The 25,192-nt window shown below is 55.0% G+C and overlaps 1 protein-coding gene across 2 annotated transcripts in view; it reads right to left on the minus strand.

The window, feature by feature from the left end:
• MYH7B (myosin heavy chain 7B) overlaps window positions 1-25,192 on the minus strand; it is a 39,996-nt gene that overhangs the window by 2,102 nt on the left and 12,702 nt on the right. The window contains exons 3-36 of one of the 2 annotated variants that reach the window (XM_033094470.1): window positions 21,445-21,609; window positions 20,020-20,126; window positions 19,723-19,866; window positions 19,123-19,279; window positions 18,783-18,810; window positions 17,631-17,727; window positions 15,393-15,416; window positions 15,140-15,232; window positions 14,942-15,005; window positions 13,808-13,906; window positions 13,062-13,165; window positions 12,760-12,898; window positions 12,371-12,489; window positions 12,130-12,279; window positions 11,778-11,948; window positions 10,412-10,591; window positions 10,188-10,320; window positions 10,024-10,100; window positions 9,499-9,586; window positions 9,191-9,308; window positions 7,431-7,554; window positions 7,190-7,326; window positions 6,176-6,431; window positions 4,942-5,184; window positions 3,984-4,160; window positions 3,732-3,877; window positions 3,283-3,373; window positions 2,816-3,205; window positions 1,868-1,994; window positions 1,661-1,779; window positions 1,373-1,569; window positions 896-1,245; window positions 607-731; window positions 386-501 (exon numbers count right to left, since the gene is read on the minus strand). In XM_033094470.1, coding sequence (XP_032950361.1) covers window positions 386-501; window positions 607-731; window positions 896-1,245; window positions 1,373-1,569; window positions 1,661-1,779; window positions 1,868-1,994; window positions 2,816-3,205; window positions 3,283-3,373; window positions 3,732-3,877; window positions 3,984-4,160; window positions 4,942-5,184; window positions 6,176-6,431; window positions 7,190-7,326; window positions 7,431-7,554; window positions 9,191-9,308; window positions 9,499-9,586; window positions 10,024-10,100; window positions 10,188-10,320; window positions 10,412-10,591; window positions 11,778-11,948; window positions 12,130-12,279; window positions 12,371-12,489; window positions 12,760-12,898; window positions 13,062-13,165; window positions 13,808-13,906; window positions 14,942-15,005; window positions 15,140-15,232; window positions 15,393-15,416; window positions 17,631-17,727; window positions 18,783-18,810; window positions 19,123-19,279; window positions 19,723-19,866; window positions 20,020-20,126; window positions 21,445-21,535 — 4,781 coding nt within the window. In that variant the 5' untranslated portion in view covers window positions 21,536-21,609. Of the gene's footprint in view, window positions 1-385; window positions 502-606; window positions 732-895; window positions 1,246-1,372; window positions 1,570-1,660; window positions 1,780-1,867; window positions 1,995-2,815; window positions 3,206-3,282; window positions 3,374-3,731; window positions 3,878-3,983; window positions 4,161-4,941; window positions 5,185-6,175; window positions 6,432-7,189; window positions 7,327-7,430; window positions 7,555-9,190; window positions 9,309-9,498; window positions 9,587-10,023; window positions 10,101-10,187; window positions 10,321-10,411; window positions 10,592-11,777; window positions 11,949-12,129; window positions 12,280-12,370; window positions 12,490-12,759; window positions 12,899-13,061; window positions 13,166-13,807; window positions 13,907-14,941; window positions 15,006-15,139; window positions 15,233-15,392; window positions 15,417-17,630; window positions 17,728-18,782; window positions 18,811-19,122; window positions 19,280-19,722; window positions 19,867-20,019; window positions 20,127-21,444; window positions 21,610-25,192 lie in introns of those variants that run through there. The other variant, XM_033094471.1, reaches the window with a different exon arrangement.

Consider the following 25,192-nt stretch of genomic DNA (forward strand, 5'->3'; position numbering starts at 1 on the left):
GAATGCTGGAGACGCAAACCCATCCCTTCCTGGTTTCAAGCACCTTGTGACTGCCTGTCGCCCATCGGAGTAAGTGCACAGAAAAGAGTGGAGGTGTGGAGCAAACAGGCATGGGCTGAACTCTGGCTCTACCCTCGCTGTGTCCCCTTGAGCCAGTGCTGTAGCCTCCAAGGTTCACCTCCACACTGGACAATAATCCCGAGCAGAGAAAGTCGAGTGGGAGAGGCAAACTAGTGTCGGTGCCAGTCTGTGCCCATAGTGGAGGCTCAGACTTCCTTCCGTTCTCCTCCTCTCAGGTGGCTGGGATGGGAGGGGCTGTTAGCCCTGGGGAGGACGGGTAGACCCTTGGGTGGTATAGTGCGTAGGGATGGCCCCAGCCCCAAACCTCAGGTTGGTGCACTCTTCATCTTTCTCTGCCAGCTTCCGGTCCACTTCAGCCTTGATCTGGGTTAACTCCAGCTGGATCCTCAGAGTCTTGGTCTCCTCCAGTTCCAGGGCCCCCTGGGGTGCAGAACAGGCAGTGTGGCCTGGGGTGTCTTAAGGGAGGTGGTGGGGAGCTAGGGGAGTGAGTCAGTGTCCAACCCACCCCTGTGGCCAGCCCCTGACCTCAGCCTCCTCCAGTGCGGCCTGGAGTTCGCTCTTCTCCCCTTCCAGAGCCTTCTTGGCTTTCTCCAGCTCCTGGATGCTCTTCCCGCTGAGGCTGACATGGTCTGTGAGGTCACTGATCTCCTCTACAAAGTGGACAGGGGACTGAGGAGCCACTCCCATGGCTCAAGCTCCAACCCAGGTCACTTCACCCCAATTCCAGGGCGAGCCCACCAGGGCACCCTGTGTGACTCCACGGTGCTCCCAAAGGCCCAGCGAGGCTTCGGACCCTGCCTGGGATGGGCCGTACCCTGGAGGTTCTTGTTCTCCCGCCTGAGCGTCTCCAGGCCCTCCAGAGCCTCCTCGTGGCTGTGCTGCAGCCGGAAGAGCTCCGTGCCCAGGCTGCGAGCCTCCCTCTGGGCCGCCTCCAGCTCCCGCTGCATCTCTTCCTCCTGGCGCCGCCGCTCCTCCAGTGCACGCTCCAAGTGCCGCTGCTTCTTGTCTAGCGCGGCAGCTGCTGAGGTCGCCCGCTCCAGCTCCAGTGTCACGTCCTCTGACTCTGTCTGCAGCCGTAGCTTGGCCTTCTCCAGCGATGAGCACTTGGCATGCGCGGCCTCTACTCCTTCCTCTGCCTCCTGCAGCCGAAGTGCCAGTTTCTTTCTAGGCCACGGGAGCAGACAGGGTATGGATTGTGTGGCAGAGGGCGGCTGACAGAAGAAAGGCCCCCACATGTCCCCTCGCCCCGACAGCACTTGTGAGGTGATGGCCTGGCCGGCAAGGCACTCACTTAGCCTCCTCCAGCTCCTCAGTCCTCTGGATGGCATCTGCCTCGTATTTGCTCCTCCACTGGGCCACCTCAGCATTGGCCTTGGACAGCAGCCGCTGCAGCTCGGCCTGGGCCTCGGCCTCCTCCTCGTGTTGCTCCCGCAGGAGGTCGCAGTCGTGCCGCAGAGCCTGCACGGCGTGGGCCAGCGCACTCTTGGCCTGTGGGGACCCCAGTGACGTCAGCTTTGGGCCGGGCCAGTGGCCCTGGCGCCCACACTGCCCGCCCTGTGGCAGCCAATGGTCAGCCCACCTTGCTCTCCTCCTCCAGCTGCCTCCGAAGTTCCTCCAGGCTCTGGGTGGTTGAGGCCTTCCCACGGCTCAGCTGGCTAATCAGAGACTCCTTCTCCTCGAGCAGGCGGCTCAGCTCCCCTGCAGGCCAAGAGGTGAGCCAGCATGTCAGGCAGGTGAGGGGCAGCATTGAGGCCCCAGGGGCACCCCGCTGAGCCCCTGGCCTCACCATTCTCGGTTTGCAGCCGCCCACGCTGGGTGCTCGCGTCTGCAAGCTGCCGCTGCAGTTCCTCCACCTTCATCTTGGCCTCACTTAGCTGGTCCTCATAGGCCCGGCACAGCTTCTCTGCACTGGCCTGGGGTCCAGGGTCAGGGGTCAGGGCAAGTTATAAGTCAGAGGGCAGGAGCTACAGCTGCCAATCAGACTGGGACCTGGGATGGGGAACTGTTTCCCTGAAAATAACACCTAGCCGGACAATCAGCTCTAATGTGTCTTTTGGAGCAAAACTAACATAAGATCTGGTCTTATATTATGTATATTATATATATAATAAAGGCCGGTTCTTATAGTAAAATTAAACCGGATCTTATATTAATTTTTGCTCCAAAAGATGCATTAGAGCTGATTGTCCGGCAAGGTCTTATTTTCGGGGAAACAGGGTAGAAGGCTAGACGTGGGCCCAGAAATCAAAGGGAGAGCAGAGCCCCAAGTTCAGGGTCATCAGAAGTGAGAGGGCTGAACTAATCCAAAGGCCAGTGGGTCAGGGTGAGGTTAGGATACTAGAGTCTGAAGTCAGCTGAGGACAGTGGTCAGAGGCCAGCTGTCAGGATGAGTTGACACAAGGGTCAGGGGTCAGGCTGGGTGCTGGGATTCAGGACAGAAACAGGACAGCTATTAGTTCGGAGTTCACAGGCTGGAATTGGATGCTGGGTCAGAAATGACCTGGAGTCCAGGTTGGAGGTCAGGACTCGTGTGGGGTTGGGGTTGGATGCCAGGTGAACGGGTCAGGGCTCAGGCTCCGGTACATGGTCAGGACTAGTATGTGGTGTTGGCATGGGTTGGTCAGGGGTCAGCCGTTGGAGGCAGAATTGGTTTAGAGTTAGGATGGCTGTGGGATTAGCTAGGGGTCAGGAGAGGATGCTGAAGGCCAGTCAGGGTCAGAAAGGAGGCAGACACCTTGCCACGGGCCAGAGTCTCGACGCTGGTGCCCAGGTCATCCACCTCCATGCGGAGCTCGCTCTTTTCCTTTTCCAGCTTCTGCCGCACCCGCTGCAGACTGTCCACCTGCTCGCCCAGCTCAGCTGCGCTATCCGCCTGCTTGCGCCGCAGGGCGGCGACGGTGGCCTCGTGCCGCAGTGCCGCCTCCTCTAGTTCCCGCCGCAGTCGCCCCAGCTCTGCCTCACGCTTGCGGCTCCCTTCACGCTGCCCTGCTGACGCACCTCCAGCCTCCTCCAGCCGCTCGCTCAGCTCCTCCAGCTCCCGGGCCGCCTCCGCCCGCTGCTTCTCCACACGCGCCCGGGCCGCGCGCTCTGCCTCCAGCTCCTCTTCTAGCTCCTCCGCCCGAGCCTGGGGACAGCAGGCGGCAGCTGTCACCTCTGTGGGCCTCTGACCCAAGTTCCTGCCCGCCCCCATCCCCCACACACCTGCAGCTCCTTGATCTTCTTCTGCAGCTGGGCCCCGAGGAGCTGCTCATCCTCCACCCGCAGGTTCAGCTGACTCAACTCAGAGTCCTTCCTGGAGATCACAGAGGGGCATGAGCCTGCCCTGATTGTAACTTCCATCAACATGCCTGGGGTCCCCCGGCACCCTCCCCACCAAACACGCACCCTGCCTGAGGCACTCTGTACCCAGAGTAGCCCCATGACCTCACCTGCGTTCCCTCTAAAGCCCTGGCCCCAGAGCCCGGCTGGGGCCCTAGGTCCAAGAAGGGCAGGACACGTCCCCCGGCACCCTAGTGACCCACATCTCTCAACCCTCCACGTTCATCCTCTGTAGTCATGTGGGACTAGAGTCCAGAGGGTGTGAGAAACAGGTGCAGGCTCCGGAGGCCCCTACCGGCTGGGGTGGGGTCTGCTGCCCACCCCACACGTACTTTTTGAGCTTCTCCTCCAGCTGCTGTTTGTCCTCAGCAGCATCTGTCACCGACTCCTGCGTCAGTTTCAGGTCACCCTCAAGCTTGCGCTTGGCCCGCTCCGTTTCCATGCGCAGCTTCTTCTCCTGCTCCAGGGAGCACTCCAGCTATGGAGCGGGAGGGGGCAGACGTGCTCAGCCCCTGGGCCCAGTCGGTCACCATCCCAGCTTTCCCGGTACCACTGCACAGCCCTCTGCTGTGGCCCTGACTCACGTCTTCCACCTGCTGCTCCAGCCGGAGCTTGGCCTTGGCTAATGCGCTCACACGGTCCTCCTCGGCCTGCAGGTCGCCCAGAGCCTGCTGGTGGGCCTCCTGCAGCGCCTTCTTCTCCTTGGTCAGCCGGGCCACTGACTCGTCCAGTGCCGCCATCTCTTCCGTCAGGTTCTTTACCTGTGCCAAGGCCAGGGTCACCCTGGGGATGTCCCTCCCACACTGAGCAGCCACCATGCCAGGTCACACAACTGCCTCTTCTAGCGAGGGCACCTCTGGCAAGTCACTTCACTCTGACCCTTGTCTCTTCATCCCTAGAGGATGACAGTGCCATCTTCCCCAAGGCGTACTGAGGGATTAATGAGCAAACTCTCACAATGCCCTTCGCACAATGCCCAGCCCAGACTGAGAGATCGTAAATGCCAGCTCCGTGTGGTTTCAGCAGGTGTTCAAGATGGCTGTTTCTGAGTCCTGGGTTCCTCAGTGAGCACCTGGTAGAACCTGAATAAGCAGCTTACCCCCGAGCCTCAGTTTCCCCTCCTGTACAATGAAGTCAGTACTGCCAGGTCTGGGAACCACATGGGTTTGTCGAAAGGGTTCCAGGATAGACGGCATGAGAAGGCGCCTGGGAGCTAGAGCTGGGAGACGGGGGACCTGCCCTCAAGACATTTGCTGTCCATCTGAGTGGCCATCATTCGCATTGGCTGCGCACCTACTGCATGTTAGGCCCGGTGGGGAGTGCTAGCAAGGGCTAGTTACACACTGAAATCTCACCCACCCTTAGGAGGTAAGTGCTACTCTTAACCCCATTTGGCAGATGAGGAAATTCAGGCACAGAGAGGAAGTGACGTGCCCAAGGCTACGTAACGGGCCTGGCAGAGCCAGGAGGTGGACCTGCAGCTGCCTGGCCCCAAAGCCCTCCCTGACCCTGGGCCTTCTCCCGGAGCCCACCCAGTCCCACCTTGTTCTCAGTAGCTTGCTTCTCCTTCTCGGCCTTGGCCAGCGTCAGCTCCAGGTCATCGATGTCCTTCTTGAGCTCCGTGCACTCATCCTCCAGCTTGCGCCGGCGGGCGGCCAGGTCAGCATTCACCTCCTCCTCCTCCTCTAACCGCTCGCTCAGCTCCTTCACCTTTGCCTCAAGCTGCACCTTGGACTTGATTAGCAAGTGGCAGCGCTCCTCCGCATCTGCTAAGTTGTCCTGCTCCTGCAGGGGACACAGAAGGGGGCAGAGTTGAGGCAAGGCCAGGCAAACCAGCTGAGGGACACCAGGCCGGGCCCTGGAGAAGAAAGTTCATTTGTCTAGGCAAAGGTTTGATACCAGTGCTCAGCTGGACTCTGGGGGACCAAGGAAAGCCTGTGACCTGCTCTTGGCCCTGAAGGGGCTCGGGTGGGATGAGGGCTCGGGTGGGGGGATGGGAAGGGACAGAAGTGGCACCATCAAGAGGGGAACGTTAGACAGGCTGGGGACAACCCAGAGAGAGGCCCAAACAAGGGCTCTAGGAGAGAAGCGCTGGGCTGAGGCCTTCTGAGGGGGTGTGTGGGGAGCAGCGGGCATGCCAAGTCCTGCACAGCCGTGGAGGGGCTCAGGGGTTCTCTCCTGCCTTACCGGTTCCTGGGTGACCTGGCTGCCTGACGGTCTCCTGCACTAGCTGGGAGTTTTGTGACCACAGGCCCATCTCGTGTTCCCACCAATATATCCCCAGAGCTGGCCTGGTACGCAGCTGACACTCAACATATTTGCTGAATGAAAGAATGGCTCTGTGGGCTTGGGGAGATTCCAGACCCTTGATCTTTGCCCTCTGGTTATTACTGTTACCTGCCACCTGGGTACCCATGGCCCTTAGCCAGAGAAGGGAGTACAGGTCTATTTCAAGGACGGTAAAGAGGGGAGAGCTGGGGAGATGGGTTCCACTGCAGTTTTAGTGAGAAACCAAGGTGGCAGGGATGGAGCATTAGGACACGTGGACAGACTGAGCCCGTGGCTGGGGAGGCTGGGTATGTAGGAGGCTGAGCATGGACACGAGCCCACAGCCCCCTTTCATGGCACCTCTGGAGTAAGAAGAGACCCAGGGAAGGCCTGGGCACACCAGGTCCCCCCTGGCCAGGCGTCTGGTGCTGGTATTTCCTCACAGCAGCCTGGAGTTCACTGGGGATGCCAGAGGGCACCAGGGAAACCCCTTCCCTCCCCCACTCACTGCCTGCAGCTGCAGAGCCAGGTCGTTCTTCTCCTGGGTGACACTGACGTGCGTCTCCTCCAGCTCCTGGCGCTTGGCCTCTGCAGTGGCCAGGGCCCCTCGCAGTCCCCGCAGCTCCGCCCGTAGGGCTGCCAGCTCCTCCTCAGCCTGCGCCGAACGCAGCAGTGGCTTCATCTTGAAAAAGAGCTTCATCCATGACCAATTCTTGACAGCATTGAAGGCCCGGATATTCCACTGGATGGTGAACAGGGCGTCCCTGGGTAGGGGGAGGAAGTGGTGGCCAGCAGGTTGTGTTGTCCCCTTCACGGTATCAGCTCTGCTATTCCCTGATGTTCTCTGACGTTCACCTCCCCCGGCCAGGCATTGCACCAAGCTCTTTAGTGTGTGATCTCAGTTAGTCTTCCCAACAGACCTTTCAAGTAGGTCCTAATGCTTCTGCTCTACAGAGGACATTGAGGGAGAGGCCCCCGGTCACATGGTTGGGCCCCTGCCTCCAGGTTGGGAACTCACAAGCCTTGAATGTCCTGGTGGCTCTTGCCAGGGTCCTAAAGATACCAGGAGTGGTAAAGCCACAGAGCCTGGGCTCACATCCCAGCCTCCTGGCTCCCCCACCCCTAGCCAGCTGTGATGGGATCGCGCTGATTCAGACACGAGGTCTGCTGGACAGATGTAATCACAGCACCTACCTCTCAGGACTGTCCCTCCTTTAACCCAGATAATGCAAAACAAGTGCTTTGCCTCGGGCCTGGTAAGAGTCTTGGAAAACACTAGATGCCTTATTAGCCCTCTGGGCCACCCTCTGGGATGGCCTGGAGTGGAGACAGGTGCTCTTACCAACTTCTGAGGTGAGGAAATGGAAGTTGGGGGTTGAAGGGCATAAAAGAGAACCTTGCCCCTTCAGAGACACCCCCAACCAGCCAGAATCTGACCCACAGGATAGCATGACAGGGTTCACAGAGCCTGGTGGTTCTGGGAGCCACCCTGTGTCCTGCCCCGACGCCTGCCCACACCCACCTGCCCCCAAGCAGGCGCTGGTACTCAAGGCGCATGAGGCGGCCCCGGCCCCGCGCCTGTAGCAGCGTCAACACCTTGGCCAGACGCTGATCACGAAGCTCCTCCAGGACGCCCAGCAGCCCAGCCTTGAAGAACACCTGGGGGGGTGGGGGCAGCAGGTGTAACCTCCACCACCAGTAGGTCCCCTGTCCAGTGTGACCACCCACACCTGGGGTCAGCTCCAACTCCTGTGCGCCCTGACCTTGGTGTGGCCAAACTGGTACTGCGTATGGTCAATGTCCAGCGAGTCCAGCAGCTTCTCTGTGGCCTTCCTGCTGTCCATGAAGGTGTCGTCCGGGATGGCGCCTGGGTTCAGGATGCGGTACCTGGGTGAGCAGGGAGGGCTGGTGAGGAGCGGCCTGGGTCCGAGGAGGCTGGTGGGGGTCACGGGGGACATACTCCTGGGCCCCTCCCAGGCTGGAGCAGAGGCTCCCTGGGGAGGCATCACGACACGGGGTGGGGGGGTACGGCACATTCTGCTAAAAACGTTGGATTGTGTTTAAATGCATCCAGTAGGAGTTCTTTAAGAGGCTGCAGTTCTTACAAGAGGCATGCAGCACTTTTCATAATTTCTTTAAGAAGACCAAAAATGTAAAGAAGGTGATATGGTACAGCATATCATAAGCTGAAGAAACAGTCGGGACAGAATTCTACCGAACCAACAAGAGCAAGGGTTCTGGCGCATCTGTTTCTAAAATGGACTCACTTGCATGTGTGTGCAGGGCCGTGCACAGATCAGGTTGGCTGTGGGAAAACCCTAGAAACACAAAGGGCCCCTCACTAGGGGACTGATGAAGAAAGCAGGGTTCATTGCTATGGGATGTTTCACAGCCATCGCAGAACGGATGGTGCTACATGTCGTCACACATTCATCCAAGGCCACAGAATATCTGTCACCAAGAGGGAACCCTTGTGTAACCCATGGACTTTGGATGGTAAAGATGTGTCAATGTAGGACCACCAGTGGTAACCAATGTCCCCCTCTGGTGGGGGGGGTGTCGATAATGGGGGAGGCCATGCACGTGTGGGGACAGGGGGGTATATGGGAAATCTCTGTACCTTCCCCTCAGTTTTGCTGTGAATCTAAAACTGCTCTTAATTTAAAAAAAAAATAAATGATGCTGACTTATGTCTGTTGATAAGGAACAATCTCCAAGACACATGGTTACATGAAAACACAAACTCATGTAACAGTGTGTGTGCATGTGCGCGTGCGCGCCCATGTGTACAGTATTTGTATAGACACACATGTATAACAGTCAGTGTGGATGACCACAGTTACTTCTAGAAGGGGAGGGAACTTTGGCCGTTTGCAGCCGGACAAAATCAAACTGATAAAGGGCAGGGGAGGGAGCTGATGGTATTACCACTGAGCACTCATGAGGGGCCAGGCATTATGGGAAGTCTAGTCCTCGTTCAGTTTCAAAATCTACGGTCAGCTCTGCCTGCCCCCAAGTTCCACACTAATAAATCCAGTTGGCCCCTCGACTTGCCTTCTAGGGAATCTGCTGGAGACATTTCACATTTGATATGTTCAAAGTAGAGCTCAATCCACTATGCCCCCCAGCGTCCCCCAAATCTAAGCACCCTGTTTTGGTATCTCAGTAAATCGACCACCAACTCCCCAGTTGCTCAGGCCAAACACCTGGGAGTCACCCATGTCCCTTTCTGATTCTGTGTCCAATTCCTCAGCAAAGTCTGCTGGCCGCACCTTCAATATTCACCCCAAGCCTATTCATTTCTCCCCCAATCCCAGCCTGTCTCAGCCACCAGCATCTCCCCCACTGGGGGAGCCTGCCGAGCCCCCTGCATCCTCCTCAGGGACTGGAACTATTTGGCTCTACAATGTGTGTCCTTCCGACCCCCTCAGGCTGCTGCCTCCACCGCGTGGAGGGCAAGGGGGAAGGTGGCTGTGGAGGGGGCGCTGGGGAGGAGCCCGGCCTGGGGCAGGAAGACACCCACCGCTGCCGGAAGTCGGCATAGAGCAGTCTGTTGGGGAATCCTTGGCGGCAAATCCGGATCCCCTCCAGAACCCCATTGCAGCGCAGCTGGTGTAGCACCAAGAAGGCATCCATGACCCCTGGATGTGGTGGGAGTTAGAGGGAAAGGTTAGAGGTCCTGGACGCACTTCATACCCCAGAAGAACGACCAACAGTTCAGACATGGTGAGGACTGTGCAGGCTCTGGAGGGCAACACCCAGCTTCTAGTCTGCCATGGCCCCTCCCTTCAATGTCCCCCCACACCACCAACCTGGCCTCAGGGTGACTACCTGGGGTCTTATTCTCGTTGGGGACAATGCAACGGACAAAGTGGGGCTGTGTGGCCCGCAGGTTAGTCATCAGCTTGTTGAGGTTCTCCTGGGGGCGGGGAGAGGGGAGAAGGCACACAGGGCAGAGAAGCAGAATTGGAAACCACAGCGGATCAACCCGTGAAGGACTGGGGGCCAGGCACCTAAGCAGCCTCCACACGCCTGGCCTTTCATTCTCTTCGTGACCCTCTGCCCTCTTCGCTTGACGGGGCCCCATCACCATCACCAAGGTCTTCACCCCGCCCCCCAAAGCCGCCCATCCCTCCCACACGCCCCTGTGGCTCCCACCCCATCCCCCAAAACCCTGCCGAGGCAGTGTGGGGACGGGAAGCAGCACAGACTTGCTGTGATGTTCACGTGGAGAGGAGTTAAACATCACTGCAAGTCTTAACGGCCGCCCGCCCAGGGTGCAGGGGCAGAGCTGCGAGCGAGGACGGGGCAGGAGGCTGCAGGGGAGGCCTGCGTGGGGCCCTGACTGGGCCTCACCTTGTGCAGCTGGGACACCGTCTGGAACGATGCTGCCTTTTTACGCTTCTCTTTCACCCCAGACTTGGGGGGCTCGGCTAGGAGAGACATGGGGACCAGTCACTCCAGGGGACATCACTCTGTGAGTCCCCTACAGAATGACAATCTCGTCCCTCAGTACTTACTGGAGCAGGAGCCTGTATAGTTCTCGTAGAGGGTAGCCAAGAGCTTGTTCTGCGACTTTTGGAAGATGGGGACCACTGTCTCATTCAGGGGATCCTTGTTTTTCTCCAGCCAGCCCACAATGCTGTACGGCACCTGGAGAGACCAGACAGGCGCTGAGGCCAGGTGGAGGAACCCGGAGCAGGGAGGAGTGTGGGCAAGAGGTGGGGTTCCAACAGGCACCTACCACACCAGCATAGTGGACCACCTCAAAATGGGCCTGGTATTTGCGCTTCTTGTCAGGCCGTGGCTGCTGGAAACTGGCTGACTTCCCCGCATGGTTATCATAGAGCTTGGCCCGGAAGCTGGCGTCTGAGGCCTTGGGGAACATGCACTCCTCCTCCAGGATGGACAGGATGCCCAGCGGCTGGGGACAGGGAACAGACTTGCAGGGCCTCCATCAAGCCAGCCCATCCTCCCGAAGCCCCTCCTTCTCGGAGTATTCCCAGATGCCCCCACCTTAGCCACCTGCTCTGACAGAGACCAGACTCGGACCCAGGAGCCCTGTCTTCTAAGAAAGAAGTTTGTGGCTTGGCCTCCAGCCCCCTTCTGCACAATTTGCAGCTCTGAGATGTCCTCTTGACTTAGGAGAAGTGTACAAACTCAACTGGCATCTCTGTACCCACTCACCCCCAGCTCCGTGATCTCACACACACATTTGCATATAGTAAATTCAAAAACAGCAGCTGAGTTCAAATTTTGGCTTCCTCACTTACTAGCCGTGGGGCCCGTAGGCCTAAGCCTCAGTTTCCTAATCTGCAAAACGAGGCAATGAATACTTTGTGCTCCTTTAAGAGCAAAAAAACTGTGGATCACCTAAATGGCCAACTGGAGGAGAGTACAGAAATGCATTGTCTGAAAATCATCTGCTGCATGTACTTGTGTGCCTTCTTCAACAACATTCAATGTTCAAAATACATTTTCAGAGAAAAGAGGAGAAATGAGTCTGTCTGTAAGAGAAAATGGATGCTCAAGATACAGGACTTGGAGGAAACTAACCAAAGCACCAAGATTCTGGTTGTGTAGGGATTGGAGGAAACATTTTTTTTCCCCTTTACTTCTGATTTTTCAAATTTTCTTTTGATTTTTCTTTCTTCCATTCTTTGTACAATGGGGAGGCATATGTAATGTTCCACAATGCAATGAACAAATACACAAGCACATGGTACTCTGCCTTGTTCTCAGGGCAGTTCTGAGGGTCCAGAGAAATTGTGGCTACAAGAGGGAGGGCCTTGTGAACTGCAAAACTGTGTCCACCCATGAGGGGCTGTTGTCGGCAGTGCTGGCATGCACACTCACACTGCTCACACACACTCACCAACATGCTTTCACGCCCAGTCTCCTGCACACCTATCACATGCATGGACATGTTCCCATTCATACACACGTAGGGACGTGGCCACAGCCACACGCATGCACAAGCTCACTCCAGTGCACACACACTTACGTGCACACTTGCACGTGGTCACTCACATACAAGCACACATGCAGTCCTGCTCACTCCCAGTACCCACACCCTCTCCGCGTGGCAGTGAGCTTGCCCCGGGCTTCACCTTCTCGATGAGGTCGATACAGGGCTGCAGGTCCAGGCCGAAGTCGATGAAGACCCAGTCGATGCCTTCCCGCTTGTACTCCTCCTGCTCCAGCACGAACATGTGCTGGTTGAAGAATTGCTGCAGCTTCTCGTTGGTGAAGTTGATACACAGCTGTTCGAAGCTATTAAACTGCAGAGGGAGGTGCCGGGCTCAGCAGGCCTCCTTGTGGATGGGCACAGGGAGGCCCATGGAGGGCCAGGGATGTGCATGAGGCCACCCCGCCCACGCAGAAGCCAGGGTTGCTGCCCTAGCCAACCCACGGTCCTCCAGCCCGGACAGAATAGAGCCTGGTGGTGTGGGCTGCTCTCACCTCGAAGATCTCAAAACCAGCGATGTCCAGGACCCCAATGAAGAACTGACGGGGCAGCTTTGTGTCCAGTGTCTGGTTGATCCGAGACACCAGCCAGCGGAACAGCCGGTCATAGGTGGCCTTGGCCAGAGCCCCCACGGCAAACACCACCTGGAGGTGTGGGGAGGCTGGGCTGGGACCTGGCCAGGAGGGCACCCTGCCCCACGGCCCCCAGATGGGCCCCGGCCTGCAGGCCGCTCACCTGTTCCACACTCTGGCCCTTGGTCACATATTCATTCCCCACACGCACTCGGGGATGCAGAAGACCTTTGAGGAGGTCCCCACTGTTGACCCCCATCAGGTAGGCAGCCTTGTCAGCATCTGGCAGGGCACATGGGGGGCATGAGGAAAGGAGGCCAAGAATCTGAGTACCTGGGGGCTCAACCGGCCTCCGGCTGGCGCTGAGAGAGAGGCTGGAAGGGGCCAACAGTTCAGGGCCAGCAAACTGTACAGCTCAGGAAGGGGAAGGTCTGGAGTTGAGAAGTCAGGAGTTACAATACGGGCCAGGTAAGCCTGAGATCAAAGGTGATGGCCAAGGGTTCAGGTAAAGGTCAAGGACAGGACGTTGGGATCAAGGTCAGGGCCCCTCACTCTCGGTGCCATCGGCTTCAGCCTGCTCCTCCCGCTGCTTCTGTTTGAACTTCATGTTGCCAAAGTGCAGGAGGGCACCCACAATCTTATAGCAGGCGCACTTCTCGTCCACACTGAAGCCCAGGATGTCCATGGCATGCTGCGGTGGGGGGGTGGGGGCAGCAGGAGACGTCAGGGTCAGAGACGTCTGGGCTCCGCCAGGGTCCCGCCAAGCCAAGGGCATTGAGGATGCGCCCTGGTCTCCACCCAGCCGCACGCGGCCCCACACCACAGGCACCCCACTCGGCTCCCACCAGACGTACGTCCGTGGCCATGAGCTCCTCCCCGTCATCCATGTTGTCCACAGTGATGACGCCCTGGCTGCAGAAGTGGTAGTCATAGGGGTTCATGGACAGAAGCAGCATGTCTAGGGAACACGGGCAGAGAAGGCGGGTCTGGCTGTGTCACCCAGCTATCTTCCTACCCCCAATCTGGCGCAGCAGGTCCTGGGGGCCCTACCAGGACTTCACTGTAGCCTCTTTCTCACCCCACCCCCATGTCCACGGCTTCTCTTTCTTTATGGTTTTCTGAGGAATGAGCCCCAGTCCCTATGTTTCACTCTTCCTTCTACCATTGCTCACGGCCACCCCTCTGGCCCAGACCCTGTGCTGGGTGCTGGCGCACAGGGAGGAATAGACTCTGCCCTTGAGGGGCTTGCAAGAGAGGGGGGCTGGGTCTAGACAAAGCCATTGGTCCTCCCTTGGTGCTGGGTGGGGCCTCACTAGTCTCAGGCCAGCAGGAGGGACAATTTTGCAAGGGTAGTGGCACTAAGGGGCCTGTGCCCTAGCACGAGAGGGTTCAGCAATAACCAGAAGTCTCAGGAAGGAGTGGGGGGAACAGAGGGGCTCAGAGGAAAGATGGGATGTCACAGACCTCAGAACAGTGAGGGAACAGATATCCCAGGGCCTGGTCTGATGGGGGCCAGGAAGGGGCCAGGCAGCCCCACTCCTACCCTATCCATCCCCGCCCTATGTGCTCTGACCCCCACCCTATCCACCCCTGCCCTCACCCTGCAGCTCTGGCTTCTTCCCCGAGAGGATCTGGTAGTAGATGTGGTAGCCACGCTCTCCAGGCAACTGGAAGATCACCCGTGATTTCTCCAGGAGATCTGGGAGAAAGGGAGGCACTGACCTACCGTCCCCTGCAGCTCCCCAGAACAGGTCCCCCCAATGGTGCTGAGGGGGTAGGGGGTATGTAGAGGCACGGTCTGCACACATGCCAACATGTACTGAAGGGTGTCTCTCCATCTGTGCAAGTCACAGTGTGGGAATGTGTGTGTATCCACCGGTACATCCGTGTGTAACCGTGTGTGTGTGTGTGTGTGTGTGTAAATGTGGGTGTCTGTGTGTGGAGGTATTCATTTGTCCATTCTTTATTCTATGCTTTCATTCCTTCATCCACGACCACAAGCCTTTCCTCCAGAGCAATGCTGAGTGTGTGTGTGTGAGCAGAGCCTCCATGTGTCTGCACGTGGTCGGTCGGGGCATGAATTACAATGTTCCCTGCCCCCGCCACCAAATGCCTGTGCTTATCCATCAGGACATGGCCATGCACCCCAAGGCGGGGAGTGGTCAGTGTGGAGGCCCCTCTGTGCATGTGTCCTGGGCACCTGGTGTCTGTGCAGCCAGGCTGGGTGATGCGGGATGGGCAACAACTCCAGAGAGGTGCTAGGAGGGGCTTCCAGGAAGGAGGGGGACTCGATGTGTACAGATGAGGCTGGGGTGGGGTGGGCACAGGCCTGCCCTGTCATGGCCAGAAAAAAGACTGGGCTGTGGTAAGGGCCCACGCACTAAGAGCCTGACTAGCCAAATAAGAATTTAGGTCTCTATCTTAAAGTGACAGGATCTAGAAAAGGTTTCTAAGCAGGAACACGATGTAGTCAGATTAGTATCCATGAAAGGGTCATTCTGGCTGGAAGATCAAGCAGAGGAAATGGAGGCAGGAAGAACACATGAAGGCTCGTAGAATGTTCTAGGTAAGGGGTGAGGTGGCCTGAGCTGGGCAGTGGCCAGAGGACGGAAGGAAGTGCCTGGAACAGGGGGAGCCCCAAGGACTTGATGATGGGGACTCAGTCCCAGCGAAAAGACTCAGGCCTTGGCCTCTGTCCTCGTCCCCGCCCTCCGCCACCCTTTCCCAGACTCACAGCTGTCAATATCCGAAGATGCCAGCTTCCCAGAGGGACCAAAGTGAATTCGGATGAACTTGCCCTGTGGGGAGAGGAGCAGCCTCAGTCAGGGGGCCCAGCCAGAGCTGCCCTATCTGCTGACGGTTCCCACCACCTGTGTCACCCCTGCTGCTGATCCCGCTCCCACCGCACACCTGTCCCACTGTGGCCACTCACAAAGCGGGAGGAGTTGTCATTCCGCAAGGTCTTGGCGTTGCCAAAAGCCTCCATGGCAGGGTTAGCCTCGATGATTTGATCCTCGAGAGTGCCCTGGTGGGGTGAGGGTTGCTAACTGACTGGGACACCAGAGCAGCCATGGTCCTGGATATCAGCCCATCCCGACAACCTTTGGCTGGGAAGGGGAAGTGGGCGTTGGTCCCCAGGACCTCATAATTGTTGCATGCCCCACTTACACTGGCCCCATACTTACCCCGGTCTTTGTGGCCAGAAATTGCTGGGGGGAGAAGGAAGACAAAGTGAGAAGGTGTGAGGTCTTACCAGGCCAGGGGTGGCAGCAGTTAGCAGGACAGTGAACATTAGTCACCCAGATGTGTAGCCCCCACAACCCACGTTCCATGCCTCACCCTCCCAGGACTGTTGCCAGGAGAAATGCTAGAAAGTAGGAGCAGACATGGCCCTCGTCAGGGTCTTGAGGCAGGTGGCTGCTACAGGAGGTCTCCTATTTGCAACCATTCCTCTCCCCCAGCTCCATCTCTGGCCTCTTCCATATCCCTTCATTTCCTACACTCCAAGAAGTGACCCCTACCCCATGGCCTAGAGGTTCCTGAGTAAAATCTACTCCCCTTCAGCGTCCACTCACATGTCCCCTCCTCTAAGAAGGATGCTCTACGGATAGAAGAGATCTCTTTTACCTGAACCTTCTTACCCTCACCTCCCTTTGCCATTGCCCTTCTCCACACTTCTTTGGAGTATGACTAGGTATATCTTCATTGAACAATTCTACACTGACTATTATTCAAAATGGCCGTGCCAGGTGCATATTACCCTGCTTTGCAAATGAAGAAACTAAGGCTCAGAGCAGGGAAGTGATCTGCTCAAGGCCACACAGTAAGTGGGCGACAGAGCAGGCACTGAGCCCAGGTATCTGCCTCCCACGACACCCAAAGCCACCCATATGTCTCACCTAGAGGGACTGATTGAATTGAGAGGCCCTCCCACCCCATTTTCTCTCCCAGCCTCATCCTTGTCTTCCCTCTATTTCCCTTTCCTTCTCTTCCCAGCAGCCTGGGAAGAAAAGGAGGAAAAGGAAGGAGTGGATTCTAGAGTGACAGGTGCCACGCTACTAGGACCGTTTGGTTATTCATTCACCTCCAGGGAGCCCAAGACTTAGAAAATGCTCCCAGAAATATTCTGGGGGGAATGGAGGCAGGAGGCAAATGGCAGGACTCCCTCCCCCCGAGCTCCACTCCACACACTCATGTCCAGGGCTTCTGAACAGGGCTCTCTCTGACAGGTGTAGTCAAAGTGGGGCTGAAGGAAGAGGGATTGATAAGGCTTTTAAGTTCCAGCACCCAAGGCCCCTGTGGGCCAGCCTTCCTCTCCACCTCCCTTGCCTGACACCCACCTACGGAATACACAATGCAGGGCTCCTTTCTGCCCAGGGCCTCCCTGCCCCCACTCTGCCAGCTCTTGCCTCTCTGTATCCTCCGTTCCTGTTATTGGACCAAGCCCCAACTTTCTGCAGCATCCTCACAGACACTTTAGGGGTTTGGAAAAATGGATGGGAAGGGGAAGGAGGCAAGGGTACCAAAAAGTCAACAGCAAAAACAAAACAACACCACAACAAAAAACCAAAACTAAAATAAAAATCAAAAACCAAGAAAATCAAATGGGCAAAAAAGGAAAAGGCAAAAAGACAAAAGAAAACTTAAAGTGGAAAAAAGAAAAGAAAAAGAAAAAAGAAAAATGCCCCAGAATAAAGCAAGGCTCAACAGGACCAGGATTGGAGGCTGTGTGGGAGGAGGTCTTAGGATTCTGGAAAGAAAAGGCAGCCAGATTTGGGGTGGATTGGGGGAGGGGGAGAGCTCTGAACAACTGGCCCAGAGGCTAGGAATGAATGTTGTACCTCAAAACCAAAAAGAAAACAAAACCTGCACCCTGGTCCCCCATTGTTTCAGAAATTTTCAAAAACCATCAGAAGTTACAGGGTGCAAAACTGCCCGCTCGCCTGGCTGTTGGGAATGTCAAGTGCCCTTCACTCTGACTAAACTCCACATATACCTGTTTGTTTGACTAACAGCAGGTAACTGTCTTTGGTGCATGAAAACTAAGAAAACAATCACTTCTTAGTAAAAGTGGCCTACTTGGTAAACTCCTTCAAAATCTGAAGGCCATGTTGAGAGAGAAAACTACATTAAAAGTTTAGGAAAAGTGATGTGGTCCCACTCTTCTGTGTTACAATTGGGAACATTGAGACAGGCCCGGAACTGGGTCACACAGTATGGCAGAGGTGGCCACAGCCTCTCTGGTCAAGCCTTGCTCAGGCCAGAGTCCCCCACCAGGGTGGGAGGCTCAGGTAGGGCTGGAGGCTCTGGGGAATCAACTTAAAAAGAAAAAAAAGAAGAAAAAGAAAAGAAGAAAAAAAAACAAAGAGAAAGAAAAACAGTGAGAAGCAGTGGGGAGGAACGCCCAAATGGGCGAGTCTTACGGCCTTCTTGCCCGGCCCGTCTCCCAGGGCAGCGACGATGGCAAAGTACTGAATGACCCGCTTGGTGTTAACCGTCTTACCGGCCCCAGACTCTCCGCTTGGACAACACAAACATGAGTCACCAATGCCAATCTGGCCACTCTAATTCTTCCCAGTCCCCAATGCCCCACCCTCAAGCAGGGCCCCTCTGCCCTCTCCCAACCCAGCTGCAAAGTTAGGACCCCCAACTCAAACACCCCCCTCCCAGATGGATTAGCCCTCAGAGGTGGTGAGTTGTTTACAAAGCAAGCCAGTGTAGACCACCCTTGTGAGATGAGAACACACATGATGCCACTGTTTACTGAACACTAACTTAATGCCAGGCATTGGGCCAAGTGCTTTACCTGTATTGGCTTATTTAAGCCTTTAGAAACCCTGTAAGGCAGGCACCATTATCACCCCCATTTTATGGATAAGGATGGGGCTCAGAGAAGTTATGTGACTGTCCCTGCTGATTGCCAGGCACATACATTAACTTGCTGACTCCTTATAGCTCTGCATGGTAGGTAGGTAGGATTGTTCTGCTTTTACTGATGAGACTCAGAGGCCCAAAAGCAACAGCAGCAGGAAGTGCTCACAGAACCTAAACCCAGGTCCTTCTGGTTTCAAAGGCCTTGCTCTTAACCACCAGCTGCACATACACACACATTACACACAAACAATGCCCACAGTGCCTTGGCTAGACATGAGCTTAGCATGTAAGAATTCTACCACTTTCCCATGGGGCCAAATGAAGGATCAGAAACAAGATTCAGAGATAGAGATGGTAAGAAAGAGAAAAAGGGAATGGAATCTTCCTACTCTTCTTGAGCCACAATCAGAACTCCCAAAAGATCAAGGTAGGAGAAGATTCCAGGTATTGGGAAGAAGGGGGATCTTGGCTGGTAATCTCTGGTACTTGGTGTCCCTTCCCTGTCCATCATCAATAATGTGGTTGTCCAGAATGCGGGCAGAGAATATGCTCTACTTTAGCTTCAGCTGGGACACTGGCTCCAGGTGGTAAAAGTCCTGCCCCAAGCACTTTAGAATCAAGCCTGGGAAATGATTTTAGTTCCACTCCCTTTCTGCCAGATGGCCGTCATTTCCCACCCCATTCCCGAGCCCCACACTTACGTGATCAGCATGGACTGATTTTCTCGGTCTGGAGGAAAGGGAAGGAGATAGAGAAGTTAGCTAAGGTGAGGGACCAGCCCCAGGTGGAATACCTTGGGTATCCATGGCACCGGGGCAGCCCTTCCACCGCGAGGGCCAGAAATGGAAAGGACCAGATGGGACCCTCCAAACTGTAGGCCAGCTCACACTTGGAGAGACAGAATGGCTGTGCTAGAGTGTCTGGGAGTATCAAAAGGAGGACAATGCAAGTGGAGGGACAGGGGTCCTTTACAGAGGATTCCCTGGATTTGGGGTAGGGGTCTTGGGTGGAGAGAGGAAGAGGAGTCCAAGAGGCCCTTACTGCGCAGCATATCATTGTAAGCGTTATCCGCCACCCCGTATATGTGGGGTGGGGCCTCTGAGCGGCGCTTTCCCTTGTAAGCGGCGACCACAGAGGGTGTGTAGACTGGGAGCCACTTGTAGGGGTTGATGGTGACACAGAACAGGCCCGAGTAAGTCTGAGGAGAGAGTGTGGAGGTGGATTGTTGGAGGCCAAGTTTCCATTGCAGCCCTCACAAAACCATGACCCTTGTAATATTCCCCAAGGAGCCACTTAATGTGCCATGCCAAACCCTCTGTGGTTGTCCTAACCTCACCCCAGCCCTTCTTCTTTCCCACAGTCCATATCTCCAGCTCCGTGTCCCTGCTGCTGAAGCTCCGCCCCTACAATCCCAGAACCGAACCTCCAGCCCCACCTCTAGCCCTGCCCCAGCCCGTGGCCCCGCCTCCACAGCCCAGGACATCACCCCGCCCCTCACTGCACACGGCCCCGCCCCTTGCCCATGGCTCTGGCCCCACAGCACTGTGGCTCTACCTCGAGCCCTGCCCCTACTGCTGTGACGCTGCCCCAAGCACACCCAGCCTGGCCCCACCCATGGCCCCTCCCTGACCCATGGCTCACATAGATCATCCAGCGAGCGTAACGTTGGCGCAGGTTGTGCAGCACCGTCGCCTCGTTGAGGTGCGTCATCATTGCCATGTCCTCCAGCAAGTCAAAACGGGGTGGGTTCATGGGCTGCAGCTCGGCTTCGCGCACCATCAGTACCTGCCAGGGAGGCCGTATCGTGGAGTGGCTGGAGGGCGGGAACCAACCTCTCACCCTTGTGTGCTCCCAGATCCCCTTTAATACAGAGCGCCCTGGACGGGAGCTGGACCTGGGGGGGCAGGGGAGGTAACCCTGGGAAAGGGGCAGCCAAACCTTCTGATCTTTGGTCTCCACGTTGACTCTGCCCCCCGTAGCCTCCGACTTGACCTCAGCCTCCACGTAGGCATCCTGTTCATCAGGTATCCAGACCCGCTTCTTCCCTGGGTTGGGGGGAGAGCATTGGGGCTTTGAGAGCAGCTGGGAAGCACCCAGGGGCAGGGGGGTGGGGGCGTTCCAGCTGGGGTTCCCAAGTCATATCCACAGAGCTGTGCCCCTCCCGGGGCCCCTGTCAGGATGCAGGAATACCCAGAGAATATCTTCCAGACCCAGGCTCCTGGAAGGGCAGAGCTGGGTGGATCCCTAGAGATCTCAGAGGATTACTTGACTGACATAACAGTCCCTCACCGCCCTGGATGACACACTTCGGTTCAGATTCCTGTTTCTGCCATATTTGCCCTGTGACCTCAGGAAAATCCCTCATTCTCTCTGGGCCTGTTCCCACAAAGGCAAAATGTTGTGGGCATCTCCGGAGGCCCCACATGGAACAGCCCTCAACATCAGGCACACAATTCTCACCGGGATTCTGCATCCTCCATTTTGCTGAAGACTTAAACCCAGGTCTCCTAACTGTGTCTTGTGCCCCTTTGTGCCTGGCCAGCTGGCCCCAGAGCTTCAGGGTGCCCATGTATCATGGTGGTAAAGGCAGGGATTCAGGCTACAGACCGCTGGGTTCTGTTCCCTGTCCTGCCACTTACTAGCCACGTATCTTAGCCAAGACCAACTATATAACTTGCAGGCTCCAGTGTTAAAATACAGACCCCCTTGTTAAAAATAATTATTAAAAATTCCAAGATGGTAATAGAGTGTTAAATCAAGCATGAGGCCCTTCTGAGGACAGTGCTCTTTGCAACTGCAGAGATAGCACACCCATGAAGCTGGCCCTGACCCTGGTCCCCACCTCCCTAGGTTGTTGAGATCATGCATGGAAGGTCATCTGCTCTGGGCCTGGTGCACAATAAGCACTGGATACACATTGCCTATTGTTATTATTGTCCTATGAGCAAACCAGGTCATAAATAGTAGTCTTTATTCCAGTCCCTAATAAACAGAGCCTTTAGCTCTATGGAAAGCACTAAAAATAACTCCAGCACAGGTCTTATGGACACACAGAGGCAGCCTGCATGCATACCAGACATTCTCATCTCAGAGGCCTCAGGCTCTAGCCACAGACTGCAGCTGCGGGAGGCAGGTAATACTGTCCCATTTCACAGAGGGGCAAAACGAGGCTTGCTGACAAACACAGTGATGTACACAGAACTTAGCCTCAGGACCCCAGACTGAGGGAAAGGTCCAGAGCTAAAGCTGTCAGGTCAGAGTGTGTGTGCTCCTTCAGTCCGGAGCTCAGTGCCACCCCTGGCCACTCCTGGTCTGAGTCCACAAAGGTTTCTCTGTGGCTGTGCCTTCTCTGCCTTCACTTACCATCCCACGGGACAGTGTGAACCTTCATCATCTCCTGGTAGCCCTGGCGGAGGTAGCGGGCAGACTCCCCGAGTTCACTCACATCCATCATGGTGGTGGCACTGAGAGGTGGAGGATGAGGAACTAAAAATCTTGGAGGTTTAAGGCGGTCCACGGCAGCAGGCACTGGAAGATGGCAGTGACGGAGGAACTGAGGGACCAGGGCCCCCAAACTGGGGCATGATTCACAACCCACAAGGCCTTACACTAGGTGATTCCCTGGGCTCCCCACCTCAGCTTCCCTGGTGAGCCCCCAATACATACACATACACTCTGAAATACCACAGCCTCCTCTCCCACAGATACAGAGTGATTCATACCAACCCACAGGCACTCTCACCCACCGGCCCACCTGCCTTCCCCTCAGCTCCAACCCCAGCCCTGATCACCCACCTCAGCACCTCGGTGAGGGCTGGGAACTGGGCTACCCCTTTTATTGCCGCCGTCAAGGTCAGCTCGGAGGAGAACTATGTCAGCAATCTCCACGTGTCACAGCCCCCCCAGCCTGACCACAGGACACAAAAGGCAAATTCCCTTTTATCTCCACCAGCACAGCCCCTGGGCTATTTTTACCTCCCATTGTCAGGGGAGTACAAAGGCCGAAAAGAGACACTCCACTGAGAGCCAAGGAGGCTAGGATTCAGAGACTGACACAGGCAGTGACAAATCAGTGAGCGATTTGGAAAGACTGCAGAGCTTGGGAAGAGAAACTGAGTCACAGGAAGTATGATACACCCAGAAAAAGACCCACAAGCCCAGAATGGAGAGCATGGAGACTCAGAGAGGGGAACCACAGAATGTTCTCTGGGATTATTTAGTCCAACCCTCTTTATACATCCAGGGAAACTGAGGCCCAGAGAAAGGAAAACACTAGCCAAATTTCACAGATAAGCTGTGTCAGAGACCAGGTCAAAAAGAGAAGCAGAAAGAATGAGACATCCCTCTCCAAATACCCAGATGCTGTCTCTTTTCCCCTCCTTTTATCCCCATCTCTCTGAGTCACACAGAAAGAAAACCAAACCTGGGACCCTTGCATAAAGACATGATTTGTGTGAAGAGACAGCAAATTGAAGAAATTTAGACCAATTAGGAGCTGACATTCAAAATTCATACTCTGACATTCAAAATTCACAGGAAGCCAACTTCCCACAGTTAGCCCCCTCCCATACCCCACTTTCAACAGGAGTTTGGGGTGCTGGCACTCTGTCGGCCTGATACAGGCTTCGGAATGTGTCAGGGCACTTCCAGGCTCTCCTGTCCGTCACCCCATTCAGGCCCTGGTGACGACACACACAGAATTTTAGAGTCAGAGAATCAAAGGTTCCTGGAACCTTAGACACTGGGCATGTAGAACTAGAGAGGCTCAGTGCCAGGATTCCAGGCACACGTCAGGCTGAGCTCACATGGAGAAATCCTCTACCAATTCCAAATGCACAGATATATCTGTATTCCATAAAATACATAGAAATAATTCCAAAGGTACACTTTTAACCATCTATGGTTCAAAACAGGCACAGCTAACTAACATATGATGATAAAAATGGAAAGTGGTCCTTCGAGGGAAGGTAAGGACTGGAGGGAGCACGAGAGAAGCCTCTGGAATGCAGGAAACACTCTATGTACTGAGCTGACTGGTGGTTACACAGGTGTGTTCATTCGGTAAAACTAATTGAGCTGTATGCTTAAGATGTATGAACTTTATCTTACATGAAAGCTTTGTTATAAATACCTGGCCACATTTGGCAATAGCTATCAAAATTACAAATGCCCAGACCCTTTTAGGAATTTATCCTACAGATATTTCCCCATGTTATAAAATGGTACACATCTCCTTTGGGTAGACATTTAGACTGTTTGTGGTCTTGCCGCCATTATGATCAGGGCTGTGGTGAATATTCTTGTACAGCCTGATGAATTTGCACAAAGTAAACACACCCTGTTCAAGAAACCAAAATCACCAGCATCTCTCTTACACCCTTTTCAGTCACCACTCCTTCACCTACACTCTTGACTTCTAACGTCACAGACTAGTCTTTGACATTTATGTGAATGGAATCCTACGTGACATATTCCTTTCTTCTTTCTCACCACATGACATTAGTGAGAACATCATTCTGTATTAATTCTCTTCATAGAACTTAAATTGTTTCTTGCCTGGCTGCCCCCACTAAAGTCTAAGAGCTTGGTAACTACATACCTAGCACCTTGCTGAGTACCTGCACGTAATAGAAGGTCAATAAATATCTGTTGAGTAAGAGAATTAACCAAACTTGATAGATCATTTCAGATTACAGGGCTTTAATCTCCTTATGGGGTCAGAGGCTAAAGAGCTGGGCTTGAGCAATTTATAGAAAGCCAGGAAGGTGGAGAAAACTCTGCTCACTGTTCACAGGTGCTCAGAAAGCAGGGCTGCTTGTCTAGGGCTCAAGCTATAGAATTAGCCTGGAGAATCCCAACCTCTAACAAGCGCAGCAGATACCAAAAATAATGTGGGTCTGAATTCTGGTGTATAAACCTGGGGCTGAGAAACCAACCGAAAGAAATGGGTCTAGAACTGCCCTGTAAGTTCACTTCTACTACCCAGGGCACACCTTCCTGATGAGATGAGCTCACAGACCAAGATAACAAAGCAATGAGGAAATTCAAGATGGACCTGGGAGATACAACAAATGCTACAATCTCAAGGGCTTAACGTGCCGACTTTAACTACCTAAAGAAGTGTCCTGGAGCAGAGAGAGCCTATGTGATTTGTGTGGCCTCAAGAGCAGACCAGTGGGGCAGTTACAAGGAAGCAGAATTTGGACATAATGCATACACACAAAAAAGGACTTTTGCATACTTGGAGCCAGTCAGCAGTGGAAGAGGCTGCCTTGGAAGAAAGTGAGCCTGCCAATAGCAAGGAAAAATCAAGCAGAGGTTGCACAGGGCTTGAGGCTGTGGACTGGACAACCTCTGAGATCTGTTCCAACTTTAGGATTCTAGGATTCCAAGATTTTAGCACTTCTGGAAGCTTTGTTTTTTGATAACCACCCTCTCATCCCAATTCACTCATTCTCTGAGTAGCCACTGTAGGGAGACCAAAGTCTTCCTTCCTGCCTTGTCTTCCCAGGGCTATGAGTACAGAGTCTACACAGATGTGTACATCGGTTTAGAGTCCTTGGGTTTCCGGGAACACTTAAGTGGTAGAATCCTGGTGCAAAAGACTCGAAGCAAATATGACAAAATGTGTGCAATGGTTTGTTCATTATTCTCTGTACTTTCCTGTATCTTTTACATTTCTTCCTCCATTTTTTTTTAAAGACTCCCAGGGCATTAGGAACCAGGAACTGGAAGGGAAATCCTCTCGTCCAGCCCCTCAATTAGCTGAGGACACCGAGGCCCTGATGGGGACAGGGGGAGACCCTGGCCAGACTCCAGAATTCCACTCCCAAGGTGAGCTCTCTACCTCAGCACACGAAAACCAGGAAAAGAGAAAAGTAGCTTCAGTCAGGCCCAGCAGGAAAGCAACTGAGTCGCCTGCAGCCTGGCTTATAGTGTGTCTACCCTACTGGGATGGAAAGGGTCTTTCCAGAAATCATTCAAAGAACCACAACCTTCTCGGTACTTAAGGTACTGACAGCGCTGGGAAGGGCTGTCAGGGAGGGCCGGGCCTCAGGGGTCCTGGACAGGCCTATCACTGCCCTCAAAGACTGAAATGCTGTCTGCCACC

This window comes from Rhinolophus ferrumequinum, chromosome 23 (assembly GCF_004115265.2).
Source record: "Rhinolophus ferrumequinum isolate MPI-CBG mRhiFer1 chromosome 23, mRhiFer1_v1.p, whole genome shotgun sequence".
Lineage (NCBI taxonomy): Eukaryota > Metazoa > Chordata > Mammalia > Chiroptera > Rhinolophidae > Rhinolophus > Rhinolophus ferrumequinum.